General features: G+C 33.9%; 1 protein-coding gene across 1 annotated transcript in view; it reads left to right on the forward strand.

The window, feature by feature from the left end:
* The window catches only part of Htr2c (5-hydroxytryptamine receptor 2C), a 263,217-nt gene that overhangs the window by 226,844 nt on the left and 19,434 nt on the right, over positions 1-16,939 (forward strand). Inside the window, exon 5 of the mRNA XM_004659115.2 lies at positions 10,917-11,117. Coding sequence (XP_004659172.2) covers positions 10,917-11,117 — 201 coding nt within the window. The remainder of the gene's footprint in view (positions 1-10,916; positions 11,118-16,939) is intronic.

Genomic DNA, 16,939 nt, shown 5'->3' on the forward strand with positions numbered 1-16,939 from the left:
TCACTTAGAATGATCTGTTCCAAATTTGACCATTTTTCTACAAATTTCAGTTTGTGATTTTTTTCCTTTTTTTAAATTTTTTTGTTTTGTTTATTTATTTGAGAGTGACAGACAGAGAAAGAGTGGGAGAGAGAGAGAAAGTGGGTGCACCAGGGCTTCCAGTCACTGCAAACAAACTCCAGACACGTGTGCCCCCTTGTGCATCTGGCTAACGTGGGTCCTGGGGAATTGACCCTTAAACCGGGGTCCTTAGGCTTCAGAGGCAAGCACTGAACTGCTAAGCCATCTCTCCAGCCCGATTTTTTTTTCCTAAAGCTGAGTAGAATTCCATCATGTAGATATACCATATTTTAGTTATGTATTCATCCAATGATGGGCACCTGGGTTAATTCCAGTTTTTAGCTATTATGAATTGAGCAACTATAAACATAGTTAAGCAAATATCTCTGAACTGAGTTTTTGAGTTTTTAGGGTAAATGACAAGTAAAGAAATAACAGGATCTGTTGGTAACTCTATATTTATCCTTTTGTGGAGTCTGCATATTGATTTCCATAGTGGTTGTACCAATTTAGATTCACAACAACAGTGAATGAGTGTTCCTATTCCTTCATGTCCTTGCAAACATTTGTTTTCATTTGATTTTTTAATGTTGGATATCCTCAATGGTGTAAGGTAGAATCTTATACTTGTTTTAATTTACATTTTCCTAATGATTAGGCATGTTGAACATTTTCTTAAGTGTGTATTAGACATTTGTAATTCTTCCTCTCAGGGCTCCCTATTCAGTTCTTTGCCCCACTTTTGGAGTCTGTTGTTTGAATTTATTATTGTTTAGTGTTTGGAGTTCTTTGCAGATTCTTCTGTCAGTGGTATAGCTGGCAAAGATTTTCTCCCATTCTGTGAGAAATATATTGGCTCTGCTTATGGTATGTTTGAGCAAAAACTTCATAACTTTATGAGATCCCATTGGTTGAGTCCTTGTTTAATTTCCTGGACTACTGGTTTTGCTCAAGAAGTCTTTTCCCAGTCCCATATTATGGAGAGTGCCTACAGGTTTTTTTTTTTCTTCCAGTAGTTGAAGAGTTTCAGTTCTTATATGTAGATCTTTAATCCTTTTGTAATGATTTTTTATGTATGGTGAAATGAGTGGGTTTAATTTCATTTATCTACATATGGTCACCCAGTTTGTCCAACACCATTTGTTGAAAATGCTATCTTTTCTCCAGTCTACATTATTGGCACCTTTGTCAAACATCAAGTAGGTAGTTACTTGACCTAAGGACTTGGACTTGTTTTCCATCAGTCTATATTTCTGTTTTTATTCTAGTACCAGGCTATTTTTTTTATCACTATTGCTATGTAATATAGCTTTAGATCAGGTATGGTGATACTGCCTGAAGTGTTTTGTTTTGGTTTTGCTGAGGATATGTTTGGATATCTAAGGCCTTCTGCTATTCCATATGAATTTTGAGATCATTTTTTCAAACTCTGAATAATGGTGCTGTTATTTTTATTTATGGCATCACATTAAATGTATATATTGCTTTTAGTAGAATTGCCATTTACACAATATTAATTCTACCTATCCAGGAGCATTGGAGGTCATTCCATCTTCTCAAGTCTTTCTTGATTTATTTCTTGAGTGTTTTTATGTTTTTATTATATAGTTCTTTCACATCTTTGGTTAGTGTTTTTCAAGCTATTTAATTTTTTTGTTGCTATTGAAAATGGAAGGACCTCACTGATATCTTTCTCTGTATATTTGGCTTTGCATATAGGAAAAACTACTGATTTTTGTGCATTGATTTTGTGTCCTGACACTTTGCTGAAGAAATTTATCACCTTTAGAAGTTTCCAGATGTAAACTTTCAGGTTACTTATATATAGGCTCATGTCACCTGCAAATAGAGGTAATTTGGTTTATTTCTTTCCAATTTCAATCCCTTTTATTCATTTCTCCTGTCTTATTGTTTGGGCTAGTACTTCTAGAACTATGTTGAAGATCAGTGGTGAGAGTGGGCACCCCTGTCTTATTCCTGATCTTAATGGGAACTCCTTAAGATTTTCCCCATTATGTATTATTTGGGTTTTAGGAGCTTTATATGGCCTATCTTGTGTTACAATATAAATCCTCCATGCCTAATCTTTCCAGTGTTTTGATCATGAAGTGGTGTTGTATCTTCTGTGCATCAGTTGTGATGATCATGTAGTTCTTGTGGTTCAATTTATTTATGTGGTGTATTATGTTGACCAATTTCCACATATACAATCAGGATCTTTGCATCTAAGTTCATTATGGATATGAGCCTACAATTTTCTTTCCTTGTAGCATCTCTTCTGGTTTTGGTGCTAAGGTGATGCTAGCTTCATTAAAAGAGTTGGGGAGGATACCCTTGTCTCCAACTAAGCTGAGTAGTTTGAGAAAAATGGTTCCAGTTTTTCTATGAAGGTTTGATATAATTCAACTGAGAGGCCATCTGGTCCTGGATTTTACTTTTTTGGAAAGGTTTTTGATTACCTTTTCAATCTCCATGGATGTGATAGGTTTGTTTAGGAGATTAATCTGCTTTGAGTTTAGTTTTGGTAGGTGGGATATTTCTACGAATTGATACATTTCTTCCAGATTATTCAATTTTGTGGAGTAGAAGTTTTAGAAGTATGCCCTGATGATTCGTCCAATTTCACTGATGTTTGTTGTGATCTCTCCTTTTTCATTTCTGATTTTGTTAATTGGAGATTTCTCCATTTTTTGCTTGATCAGTTTGGCCAAGACTTTAGTTTGCAAAGAACCAGCCCTTTATTTCATCAGTTTTTTAAATTGTTTTTCTTAGTTTCCAGTTCATTAATTTATGCTCTAATATTGATTATTTCTTTCCTTCTGGAGCTCTTTTGGTTGTATTATTGTTTTTCCAGTGCCTTTAGGTGGAAAGTCAGGTTATTGACTTGGGATCTCTCTGCTTTGTAATGAAGGCATTTAGGGCTAGGAATTTTCCCCTTAGAACTGCCTTCATTGTGTAACATAAGTTTTGGTAGGTGGTGTTTTCATTATCATTCAATTCTAGGAATTTTGTAATTTCTTTCATGACCCATTCATTGTTTAAAATTGTGTTGTGTAGTCTGCAGGAGCTGGTGCTCTTGTTGGTAATTTCTAGCTTTAAAGCTTTGTGATCTGACATGATGCAGGAAGTCACTTCAGTTTTCTGGACTTTATGTTTTATGGCATATTATATGGTAGTTTTGGAGAAAGTTCTGTGGGCTGATGAGGAGGATGTGTATTCTGTAAAGTTGTGATGGAAAGCTCTGAGGATATCCATTAGGTCTAGTTGATCTATGATGTTGTTGAACTCTATTATTTCTGTGGTGATTTTCTGTTTGGATGATCTGTCTATTGATAATAATGGGGTACTGAAGTCTCCAATGATGATTGTGTCAGTGTTTATTTTTGTTTTATTTTTGAGTAGATTTTTTTTTACAAACTGTGTTACACCAGTGTTTGGTGCATATATATTTATGATTGTGATGTGCTCATGCTGGATCATTCCCTTGATGAGTAAGAAGTGGCCTTCTTTGTCCTTTTTAATTATTTTTGGTTTGAAGTATATTTTATCAAATTTTGATAAAGCAACACCTGCTAGGTTTTTTTTAAATTTCCATTTGCTTGGAATATCATTTTCCAGTGTTTCACACTGTTACCTTTAATGGTGGTAATCACTTCAACAATTACAGCCAAACAGGTTGCAGTTTCTGTGCCTGGTACTTGAAATTTGATTATGTTCCTCTCTGTGCAAACCTTTCCAATTTAATGTCTTTTTTTCTTCTCTGTATTTGATCTTTCACTGTAGATTGTAATTGGTGCACATAAAAAATTTTATGCCACATGTTCTATGTTTTTCTACTTTGGAAGTTCTTCAAACACATTATTCCATTATTAGTAAATTAAACTTTTCCATGTTCTCGGGACTCAAGTAGAATGCAACCTGTTTCTTTGCCAAATTATCACATAAATTGCATTATCCCAGCTCCCATTTATAGTACTTGTTCACTTCTGAAACCTCATGAGCTGAGCATTAAAGTCCACATTTCACTTGGCTTCCTGGTCATTCAAGCTCCCACCTGAATGACTTATTGATCTCTCCTCATGGCATTGTAAGGTTTCTCTAGTCCAGACTTCTTAATCCTTCCACATTTTTCATACAAACCACTTACAAAAAAAACCCAAAAAACTAAGAATGGATTTATGATGTTTATTGAGTTAATAGCACTGATCCCACCACCAGTTATATATATCAGCTTTTTTCTCATTTCTGAGACAAAATGCTCATCAAGAAGCAACTTAAAGAGGGAAAGAATTCATTTCAGCTTGAAGTCCAAGACAGCAGAGTTTGTCATGACAGGGAAAGAATGGCAGGAGTAGAAAGCTGGTCTCACATTATCACTTCAGAAGAAAATAACTATATAGAAAGTGAATAGAAAACATCCCTAGGCTGTAACACTTCAAGGCTCACCTTCAGTGATTCACTTCCACTATCAAGCATAAGATTTTAAAAAGTTCCCCAAATACCTCTACCAATGATAGGATTAAGTATTTCTTCATACAGGTACGTTGGGGCCATTTACATCCAAACCACCATAAATACATGTTTTTACAACCCATTAAGAACTGGAGAGATGGCTTTGTAGTTCAAGTATTTCCCTGTGAAAGCTAAGGACCCAGGTTCAATTCCCCAGTACTCAGGTAAACCAGATGCATAAGTGGCACATGCATCTGGAGGACATTTGCAGTGGCTAGAGACCTGGGCATGTCCATTCTATTAATATATATTATTTATTATTAACAACATATTTCATATGGATACATCATATGTTGTAATCCTCTTTTCCCTGACTCCTGCCCCCATTCCCCTGGGAATACTCCTCAGTAAGGTTGCAGGTATTCCCTATGGGGTTATACTTTATGTGTTGTGGAAGCAATAATCAGTTATTTTGGGGGGGTAAGGGAATGCGTCTGGGCATGATGTCTCAACCTGTGGCTCTTACAGACTTTTGGGACCTTCTCTGCAAAATTCCCTGAGCCATGTGGATGAGGTTTAGGTCTACTTCAGTGATGAGCTCTTAGAAGCCTCTGGATCTCTTCTTTTGTAAGTGTTGAGAGTCTTCAGGGTCTGTCTCCTACACCCTAGTGCTTGTTATCAGGAAAAGCATGGAAGAAGCACTCTGGCTCACCTCCCCAATTCCTCTGTGGTTTAAATTATGGCTTGGCCGAAGTGTGAGGGGTAGTTTATATCCTCAGGTCTTGCTAACTTCTGAAAAGGAAAAACAGATTCTCCAACAGAGAGTGACGTGAGCATAGTTTAAATGTGATAAGCATTATAAATTTAGGGAGAATTTCATAATGTAACCCCTCTTTTAGCCATAAATTTAGTTTTTAAAAACCATTTAAATATTGCATTATAATTTCAAAGGCATTTATTCTTTTTTCTGATGTTTCTTTTATAAAGTTTGGAAATTTTATTTTTTTTCTTTTCACAATTTTTATTAACATTTTCCATGATTATAAAAAATATCCCATGGTAATACCCTCCCTCCTCCCCCTGCACTTTTCCCTTTGAATTTCCATTCTCCATCATATTACCTCCCCATCTCAATGATTGTACGTACATATATACAATACCAACTTACTAAGTACCCTCCTCCCTTCCTTTATCTTCCCTTTATGTCTCCTTTTTAACTAACTGGCCTCTGCTACTAAGTATTTTCCTTCTCACGCAGAAGCCCAGTCATCTGAGAAATTTTCATCTAGTATGATTTCCTTTTATTGAAGGGCAGAATTGGGCAAATTATGATTATATTTCCTTCTGGATTCTGCTTTCTGCTGAGAAAACTTTGAATTTTTTAAATCTTTTTGCCTGTTTTTTTAGACATTGTATTGTAACATATAAACAGTGTACTTTGATTGTAATCCTCTCTTACTACCCTCAACTTTACCTTTCCCATTTCCCCCCACCACTTAACCCCTTCTTCTTTCTAACTAGACCTTCTTGTATTTGGTGTCATCCATTTTTGCCTTTAAATATTCAGGTTTTATGCAGGCAGAAATAATTACTGGAAAGTAATGAATAAAACTGCCACTTTGTGTCTGGAAGACAATGTTTCAAACCACTCCTTCTCATACTTTACCTCTTATATACTTATATATTTTGTAGAAACTTATTCCTTTGCAGTAGGGGTGATAGAACAAGACTGTTTTGAACAAAAGTGATGAAATTAGGCATACTTTTATTGCTTCTTCTTTTATACCATAAAGCATTAGTCTTTACCTCATTGACTATAACACTCACTAAAGGGTTCTCATATATTTCCTTTATTATGCTGACGGAGTTGTATTGTTAATCCTAAGTTTAAACAGTTTTTATCATAAAAGGATATTGATTTCTATCAAATTATCTTAGTTCAATTGACATGATCATACATGTACTTTTTACCCTTCATCCTGTTTTAATGTTGTATATTGCACTGATTGATTTTTATGTGTTGAGCCATCCTTGAATTCTAGGAAAAAATCCTATTTGGTCTTAGTATATAATTCCCAAGTTTCATATTTGCCTCTGTGTTTAAAATAATGCCTGTTCTGTATTTATTTTTATGTTTTGTAAGTACAATCAGTGATAGCATTACTTATAAGGCAAATCTATCAGCAATCAACTCCTCCATATTTGCTTTTGTATGATGAATCTTGGTTTCTCCTTCATTGTTAAATATCATTTTAGTGGACATAGAATTTTTTTCTAAACTATTTTATTTTATTTTATTTATTCATTTATTTGGTTGTTAGAGGTAGGGTCTTGCTCTAGCCCAGGCTGACCTGGAATTCACTGGCCTCGAACTCATGACAATCCTCCTATCTCTATCTCCCAAGTGCTGGTATTGAAGGCATGTGCTACCACTCCTGGTTGACATATAATTCTTAATTGACAGTTTTCCAATGTGCTAAATGTTTTTCCTTTGTTGTTTTTTCTTTTTATTTGTTAGAGATGGGGGGGGAGAATAGGAGCACCAGGGCTTCTAGCCACTGCAAACAAAGTCCAAATGCATGTGCCACCATGTGCATCTGGTTTATGAGGGACCTGAAGAATCAAACCTGGGTTCTTAGGTTTCACAGGCAAGCACCTTAACCATTAAACCATCTCTCCAGCCCTTTAGATGTTTTTCTACTGCTTGTTGATCTCATGGTTTCTAATAAGCAATGTGTTGTTAATCTTACTGAGAATGCTTTGTGTTATGGTCAGCTTCACATTGCTGTGATGAATATCCAAACCAGCCACAGTTTATAGGAGGAAGGGGATCAAGCTTAAAGTTCCAGGGGGATGCTACAAATGTGGTGGAAGAAACTGCCTCCATATATCCAAGCTAAATACTTGCTTGGTTTCTGTAGCTGTTGGTTTCTTGCTGGTGGGAACAAACACCCTACAAGAATTATCTTATAGGATGAAAGAGTTTATATGAGGCATAAAATTTTGAGCAGAAGCTTTTTTGTAGTGGATAAAAGCAACCAGCTTACAACATCATACATCTGAAACAGAGAGAGAACAACCAACAAGCTGGCTCTTAACACACAAAAGGTCAGACTCATGAATCCCAGAGTCCACCTCCAGCAACAAATAAAACTCATTCATCAAGGTTACACCTCCCAAAATTCCACCAACTGGTGACTAAGTAAGAAGCTTAATCACAAACACTTGAAGCTACAGGTGCCATTTATATTCAAACCACTGCATTTGCTATAAACATTTGGTTAACTCTCAGAGATCCAGTAAGTTTGATTCTGACAGTTCTTGTCTTCTTTGATATTTCTTGAAATCAACACTTCTGAAGTTCCATATTATACCACTTATTTTGACACTATCCTTGAATTTATATGTTTTCCATATTGTGGCATTTTTGTTCTTTTAACATGCAATAGTCTGGTTAGATTTAAAATACAATTCTCAACATGCTTTCTATTGGCTTATTTAACAATATAAGCTTAGATTTCAAGTTACATGAAACTCTGTTATAATCCATCCCTTCTGTGTCATCCAGTGGCCATGTTGGGATATGGACAATGGTCAAAATCTCAGTCTATTTATCAAGCTATATTTGAAAGCATTTGGTTTATTCTGTATATGCACATCTGATAAATGAGCCCAGGATGTAGGTAACCTGATACTCAAATCTCTTCAACTTTTCACTAAATGCATACTCCCAGAGGCACATTTCTTAGTCCTTTAGTGATAATCAGAACTTTTGATTTTATGTGTTGCATACTACTTGCTTTGCTTTGAAAACAAAATGGTGAAAGAAATGTGCCATTCACATATTCATATATATATATATATACATACATATATATATGGAGAGAGAGAGAGAAAGAGTGAGAGCACACATATCATTAAATGGTTAGAATTATAAAAGGAACCTAAAACACATTTTTGAGCAGAACTGAATAGAAAGAAAAAGGAATTAGGGAACATAAAATATAGAAGCTATGAGTTCTGATTGACAGAAAGAAACAAATGAAGAAAATGAAACTTTTTAAGAGATCTGTGAGATGGTATCCATGCACTATGATATTAATAACCTAACTTAACACTATGCAGTATGAAACTAGAAAAGAAAAGCAAGTGAGCACAATATGAAAAAGTGCCAAAATGATAAACACAATAGATAATAAGAAAAAAGAAAGACAACTAGGAAAACCAAAAATTGATTTGTTGGAAAGTTGTCAAAGTTTTGTGATAGCAATTAAAACTACAAAATAATAATAAAATAATAATAATAATAAAACAGGATGACACAATTGACTAAACCCAGAAATGCAGGCACCTCATTAGTGTAGTAGGTAGTGCATCAGTCTTATCCAATTAAATGTGAATGTGGGTGCATTTCCACAAACTTTACAGACATTAAAAATTATAGAAAACTATAATATAATCAATAATTGTACTTCCACAACTAAATAAACCAGATGAAATGGACAAAGTCCTAAAAATAGAAACCTTATTCTAGAGGTAGTAGGATTGCTGTGAGTTTGAGGCCACCCTGAGACTCCATAGTGAATTCCAGGTCAACCTGGACTAGAGTTAAACCCTACCTCAAAACAAACAACAACAACAAAAAAACCTTATTCAAAATTGATTCAAGAAGAAATAAATAATTTGAAGACATATATAACAAGTAAAGTCATTTAATCACTAATCAAAAACATATGGTTGCAGTTACCTCTGACCAGATTCAGCTTTACAGGAGGAAAGGGTTTATTGCAGGCTAACAGATTCCAGGGTAAGTTTCATCATGTTGGAAGAATTTGGCTCATATCATTGTACATCAATAGCACAGAAGCAGAACCAACAACAGCAAACACCAATAGCCGGAGCTCAAGCTAGCTCTCTACACACCTATCAGGGCTGCCCTATAGACCCATCTCCAGTAACACACCTCTTTCAACAGGGCTCCACCTGCTGAACACTAGGAAGGAAGCTTAATAAAAAATGCATAAGGTTATGGGGGACATACATTTATATTCAAACCACCATATATATCAAGGAAAATACAAGACAAGAGGGCTTTTCTGATAGTTTTACCAAATATTCAAAAAATTAACATCAACCTTTCTCAAACTACATTCTATGAAGCAAACATTATCCTAATATCAAGACAGATACACATACTATAAGAAAACTATAAACCAATATGATGAATGAATCTAAATGTAAAAATTCCCAACAAAGTACCTACAAACTAAATCCAATACCATGTTGTGCATTAAGGAGTGAAATTTAGCTCAAGAAGGCAAGTTTGGTTCAACATACAAAAATGAATGATGCAGTGCAACATAGAATACATATAGAATGAAGGTAAGTAAACCACATAAACATCTCAACTGGTTAGGACAGAAAGCTTTTGACAAATTGCATCACTTTCATGATTAAAAATATACCCAAGAAACTAGGAATTTAAGGAATTTCGTCAGCATGGTAAAAGACATTGATGAAAAATATATTTAATATCATAATAGTAAAATCCTGAAAAATTCCCTTTAATATCAGCAAAAAGGAAAACATGGCCACTTTAATTACTTCTGTCAACACTGTACTGGACATCCTACCTAAAGCAACTATATAAGAAAAGGAAAAAAAACACAGAAAATTTAAAAGGAAAAAATAAAGTTATCTTTTTTTCAGATGACATTATTGTATGTGTGACAACCCTCAGGGAATCTTTCCTCTAAACTAGACATAGTAAATCAATTTAGCAAAAGTACAGGAGAGAAGATCTATATCTGAAAAATCATCTACAATTGTATACACAGCAATAAACAATTTGTAAAGGAAATTAATAAATTACAAGAATATCCACAAATCCTTATCTAATAACATCAGCTGTAAAAAGGGAATATCGACAAATATGTCAGAATAAATAAACCTTGAAAACATGTTCATCTGCAGCAACACTATGGAACAAAGTTCCAGTTAGATGAAACATACCTATTAGGTCATCTGTGAAAACAGTGAACAAATCAGAAATTGCCTTAGGAGTTGGAGAAGGAAAAAAGTGGTATGAGTATTTAATGAGTAGTTTTCATTTAGAGTGATAAAGTGATCTAGACCTAGCAAGAGGTGATGTTTGTATGATATTGTGAAAGTGCTCAATACCATGGGATTGTAAACTTTAAAGGGATTGATGGTTTTATGCTATGTAAATCTTACTGCAGTACAAATGTGTAACAGTGATGTTATCATTATTATCATGTAAAATAATATCCTGAAATTTCACTCTCTTTAAGAGCTTAGATGGGGAGGAAACATAAGTAGTATTTTAAAAGTATAGTAAGTACAATTTAGGTAACATGTTTTGTCTTCTTTCTGTTCTCTTTCAGATTATGTCTGGCCACTACCTAGGTATTTGTGCCCCGTCTGGATTGCTTTGGATGTTTTATTTTCTACGGCGTCCATCATGCACCTCTGCGCTATATCGCTGGATCGGTATGTAGCAATACGTAATCCTATTGAGCATAGCCGTTTCAATTCGCGGACTAAGGCCATCATGAAGATTGCTATTGTTTGGGCAATTTCGATAGGTAAATAACTCTTTGGCCATTAGAATTGCAGCGGCTATGCTCAATACCTTCGGATTATGTACTGTGAACAACGAACAGACGTCGACCGGTAACATTGCGTTTAAGCGGGAGTGTTTAGTAATTATTCTTAACCTATTTATCTGATATTTAGGTTAACAATAATGAAATGAATCAAATGCATATGAATATATATATATGTAAATTTTCCAGTTATGCAACTAAATTAGTTTTTACATTAATATACCAATAAATTCTGCAACACAGATACAAAACTTTGATATATTTAAAATTCATTTGGAGATTAAAAAATTATAGTCTAAACTTAAGTATTAAAATTGGAGGAAAGATACATCTATCTCAGAATTTTTGCCTATTTTATTTGAACTGCATATCAAAATTTTCAGTGAAAAAATTAATGATATAATATGAATCTCCATGATGTAAATATGTCTAAATTCATACTGCTATGAAATTTAAATTATATCATTTCTCATCAATGCTTTTGAAGTCTGGTTGAACAAAATATGTAAAAAGCCATTAGTTAATTTAAGGTTTTGAGGGAACTTAAGGATCATGTTGTTACTTGTATTTAAGGTATTCATAAATGATTTAATAGTACTAATGAATGTCAAAATTTTTAAATAATTAGAATTTTGAACTTTTATAATCTCTCTTTCTTTCTCTTCTAGTTGAGCTTTCTTACCCTGTGTCTCACTAACTAATTTTCCTTCAAAATAAGATTTCTCTTAAAAAAGTTAGGTAAAGGGGTTTTTTTGACAGATTTTTTTTTTTATTAATTAGTTTTATACTTAGTGAATACAGTCAAATTGGTACCATTGTTAGCCTCCTCCATGTCCTAGTCCTCCCCCTGGCCCCTCCTTGTTGAGGTATATGGGTCAGGCTTTGTGGAGTTAGCCCACAGTTATGGGTAGGAGAAATGTCTCTGTGTATTTTAACAAGATCAATACATCCCTTTAGTCTTCACTTATATATATTTAAATAGTTTGCTGTGAATTTATTGGTCATATAAATGCATTTCACTTTTAAGATTATTCTGTTGTAACTACTATAGATTGTTCTATTTAAATATAACACAGACACCTTTAGATAGGATAAATCTGCCAAAATTAAATGGATTTATATAAACAATTTAACTTACAAATTCAAGGATTTAAAAAATTTAACCCATCCCCTTAAAGGCCTCATTTTAAAAAATGCAAGATCTTATAATTTTTACAAAGACAATACACACATAAATGAAATTAGAATACCAGGGGTATTAGATTCTAATTACAACAGATAGTGATTTTTAATGAGTAGGGCTAAAAAATAACGAAAAATATTGATGAAAGGCCAAAAACATTGAAAATCAAAAAAATGAGCAATTATGTATCTATAAGCTAGAAGTAGACAGAAATTAATGAAAAATTATTGTGATATTTGGTTCACTTTACCAATGAAGCAATTGTAAATCTGAATATGCAGGTTCCAATTGAAATGAAAAGTGGACTAAGGTAGGAACATACAGTCTAGCAAGGTTCAATCAACCTGGACTTAATTTTGTCATCCCAAAAGCTTGTACTCTGGGAATAAATATGAACCAAGTTGAAGTTACCAATGAAACAAAATTCAACCTTTCTTCAAGTCACCTATATAACCACAAAAAGTCTTGTACATTGAAATTTAAAAGATGTGATTTCAGATTGTGCATTTTTCATTTTATTGTTAATTTTTATATATGCATAAAATTACTTTGATCATAATTACATCCCATTACTTTTTATATTTTTCCTGTCCTTTCCCTCTAAACACTTGTTCTTCTCAGGTACTCTCTTTTCTACTTCAAAGCCTTTTTTTGTGATTGTGCATAACTTTTCCATTTTTTAGCATAAACAAAAACAGAAATTATCCTAGGCTTTAAATGACTTCTGTAAATTGTTTTCAAATGTAGTCACTGAAATTCACTGATAGATAGATATGAAAAGAAAACAATATATGAACCACATTATGCTGCAAGAACTTCAGATATTTGAATTGTCACACATAGAGTTTAAACAACCATTCATAGTATACACATGGGCTGGATGTGGTGATGCATACCTTTAATCCCGGCACTTGGGAGGCAGAGGTAGGCGGATCACTATAAATTTAAAGCCAGATTGAGACTACATAGTGAATTCCAGATTAGCCTGGCCTAGAGTAAGACCCTACCTTAACCTCCCCACCACCAAAAAAATAATCATAATATGCACATGGTAGTTACAAGCCAATCATTTTTTTTTTTTAATGAGCAAGCAAGAGAGAGAGAGAGAGAGAACTATGCCAGGGCCTTCAGCCACTGAAATTGAAGTCCAGTTGTGTGTGCCACCTAGTGCACGTGTGACCTTACATGCTAGTATCACCTTGTGCATCTGGCTTACATAGGATCTATAAATTTGAACATGGGTCCTTAGACTTCACAGGCAAATGCCTTAACTGCTAAGCCATATCTCCAGCCCTTTTTTATGAGAGAGCAAGAGCAAAAGAGAGAAAATTTTATCATAAAACTATAAACCATAATGGCATTACAGAGAAAACTAGAAATCTGGAGGTTAAATATAATACAGAAAGGAATTCAGTTATAAATTAGACATGGTTAAAGGGAAAATGATTAGATTTATGAATAGAAACTGTAATGAACAAAGCACGAAAATCAAATGAATAGAAGACAAAGAGTGTCCAATAAGGAAATATCACTGTAGGTGATTTTAGATTAGATGGGACATTTTTAAAAATATTGATCCAAGGGCAAAGCTTATCTTGGGTGTGTGTGTGTGTATCCACTTCAATTCCTTTCAACAATATCTTATACTTTTACTTTCAGATATATTTCACTTATTTGTGGAAATTTATCCCTTATGGACTTGTAATGTTTTTGGTAGAGTCTTAGGGTAGGGCTTTCTATAAAACAAAGATCATTTTGCAATGAAAATTTCTTTTCCATTCTTTCTTTCTCTTACTTGATGCTCATGGATGAGAATTAAAATGATATGTTGAGAGAAAGTGATTAAAGTGGACATCTTTTCCTCCTTCCAGATTTTAAAGAGAAAGCATCCAGCTTTTTTCCATTCAGTATGATGTTAGCTGTGAGTTTGTTATATTTGGACTTTCTTATGTTGAGGTATATTTTTTCTATACTTAACTCCTCAGTGTTTTTATCATGAAAGGATGTTAAATTTCACCAAATGTCTTACATAATATAGGGATATTTTCTTTTTACTGCATTCTGTCGATGTGGTTTATCACATTTATTGCTTTACATGCTTTGGACCATTCTTACATCCTAGGGCTTAATCTCATTTAACCATAGTAGAAAAAACTTTTTATTGAGCTATTGGATTCAGTTTTCTGGTGTTTTGCTGAGGGTTCATTTTGCATATGTGCTCATTAAGTCTATGTTTTTCTTGTGTCCTTGCATGATTTTGGTATCAGGACAATGCTGCCTTTGTAGAACAAGTTAGGGATTCCTTCCCCTAAAGGTTTTTGGAATAATTTTTAAGAATACTGTATTGTTTCCTTTCAAATTAATTGGTATGTTCCTGGGTTTTTCTTTCATGGGATACTTTTTATTGCTGATGCAGTCCTGTGTCGTGTTATTGATTCTGTCCAGTATCCTTTCCTTGTGATTCAATTTTGACAAGGTGTATATATTTATAAATTTGTTTATTTTTCTAGGTTAACATAGTTGGAATATTATTGTCAATAATGACCCCCAACAGTATTTGTATTTTCATGCTAACTGTTATAATGTTTCCTTATTCATCTCTGATTTTATTCATTTTAGTATTTTTCTTTTTCTTATTCTCCTAAAGATGTTCCAGTTTGGGTTATTGATTTATTAAAATAAGCTCTTCATTACATTACTTTTCCTTCTGCTTTTTAGTCTCTATTGCACTCATTTCTAATGTATATCTAATTTATTCAATTTTATTACAAGTAAATAGAATTGCTTTCTTCATTTCTTTTTCTGATAGTCAGATGCTTTAGTGAGCAGTGATTTTGGTGTGTTGGTGTTATATCCTGAAACTATATGAGATTTTGTGATTATTTATAATAGTTTCTGGTAGAGGATTTAGCATGTGTTATATATAAATCTCATCATCTGCAAACAGAAAGTTTTGTGTCTTCCTGTTTGAGTTATATGCCTTTTATTTATTTGTACTGCTTAACCCATTTCACATCCAGAACTATGTTTAGTAGAACTGGTGAAAATGGTCACCCTTCTTTTGCTTCTGAACTTAGGAAAAAAGATTTCAGCTTTTCAACATTGTGTATAATGTAAACTGTGAGCATGTCATATATGGCCTCAATTAAGAAGTACATTCCTTCTATACCTGGTTTGTTGAGACTTGTTTCTTATCATTAAAGATTTTAGAATTTTGTCAAAGTTTTTGAATACATTGAAATTCATTATACAGTTTATACCTTGCATCTGTCAATGAAGCATACTGAATATATTTACCAAACCATCCTTGAATTACAGAGAAAAATCCCACTTTATGTGATGTACAACCTCTAATATGCTATTCAATTTGGTTTTCTAACATTTTCCTGAATATTTCTTGCATCTCTATTTATCAGAGATACTGGGTTTTCTCATAGTATCACTATCTCATTCTGATTTGAAGGTGATTGTGGTCTCTTAAAATAAGTTTCAAAGTATATACTACTTTCATATTTTGGGAAAGGATTGAAAAGGATTGTCAGAAACTGTTCTTTAAGGGTTTAATAATATTCACTGATGAAGCCTTCAGATCTTAGGTTTTCTTTTGGGGGAATTTTTGACCACTGTTAAAATGGCTTTCTCATTATTGGTCTATCCTCATTTCCTATTTCTTCACAATTCAGTTTTGGTAGGCTTTATCATTTAAGAAATGTATTCATTTCTCTAGCTTGGCATAGATTTTCTGCACGTGTCTCATAATTCTTTATTAAGTCCTTTTTTATTTATAATCTTGAGTCCTTTGTAATTTTTTTCTTGGTCAGTTTTGCTAGAAGTGTATCAATTTTATTTTGCTAAAAACCAACTCTGTGGGCTGGAGAGATGGCTTAGCAGTTAAGCACTTGCCTTTGAAGCCTAAGGACCCCAGTTTGAGGCTCAATTCTCCAGGACCCACGTTAGCCAGATGCACAAGGGGGCGCACACGTCTGGAGTTTGCAGTGGCTGGAAGCCCTGGCATGCCCATTATCTCTCTTTTTCTCTCTCTCTATCTGCCTCTTCCTGTCTCTGTCACTCTCAAATAAATAAATAAAAATGAACAAAAAAAAATTTTAAAAACAACTCTGTTACATTGGTATTCTCAGATGCGTTTTCAGTGTCCACTTCATTTCTATTATTTTTTAACTTCTTTCTTATTGATAGCCTCCATAATTATAGACAACAAACCATGATAATTCCCTCCCCTCCCCCACTTTCCCCTTCAAAACTCCACTCTCCTTCATATACAGTCCCCCTCTCCATTAGTGTCTCATTTATTTTGATGTCATCATCTTTTACTCTTATTATGAAGGTCCAGTGTAGGTAGTACCAGGCATTGCAAGGTCATGGATATCAAGGCCATTTTGTGTCTGGAAAAATGCATTGTAATCAGTTCTACCCCTCCTTTGGCTCTTACATTCTTTCTGCCACCTTTTCTGCAATGCCCCTGATCTTGGAAGGTATCATAGTGATGTTTCAGTGCTTACCACTCCTCTGTCACTTCTCAGTTCTATGGTGACTTTTGAGTCATCACAGAGGTCATGGCCATCTGAAAAGAGTTCTTATGTAATACAAAACAGAGAAT

Source organism: Jaculus jaculus, chromosome X (genome assembly GCF_020740685.1).
Source record: "Jaculus jaculus isolate mJacJac1 chromosome X, mJacJac1.mat.Y.cur, whole genome shotgun sequence".
Taxonomy (NCBI): domain Eukaryota; kingdom Metazoa; phylum Chordata; class Mammalia; order Rodentia; family Dipodidae; genus Jaculus; species Jaculus jaculus.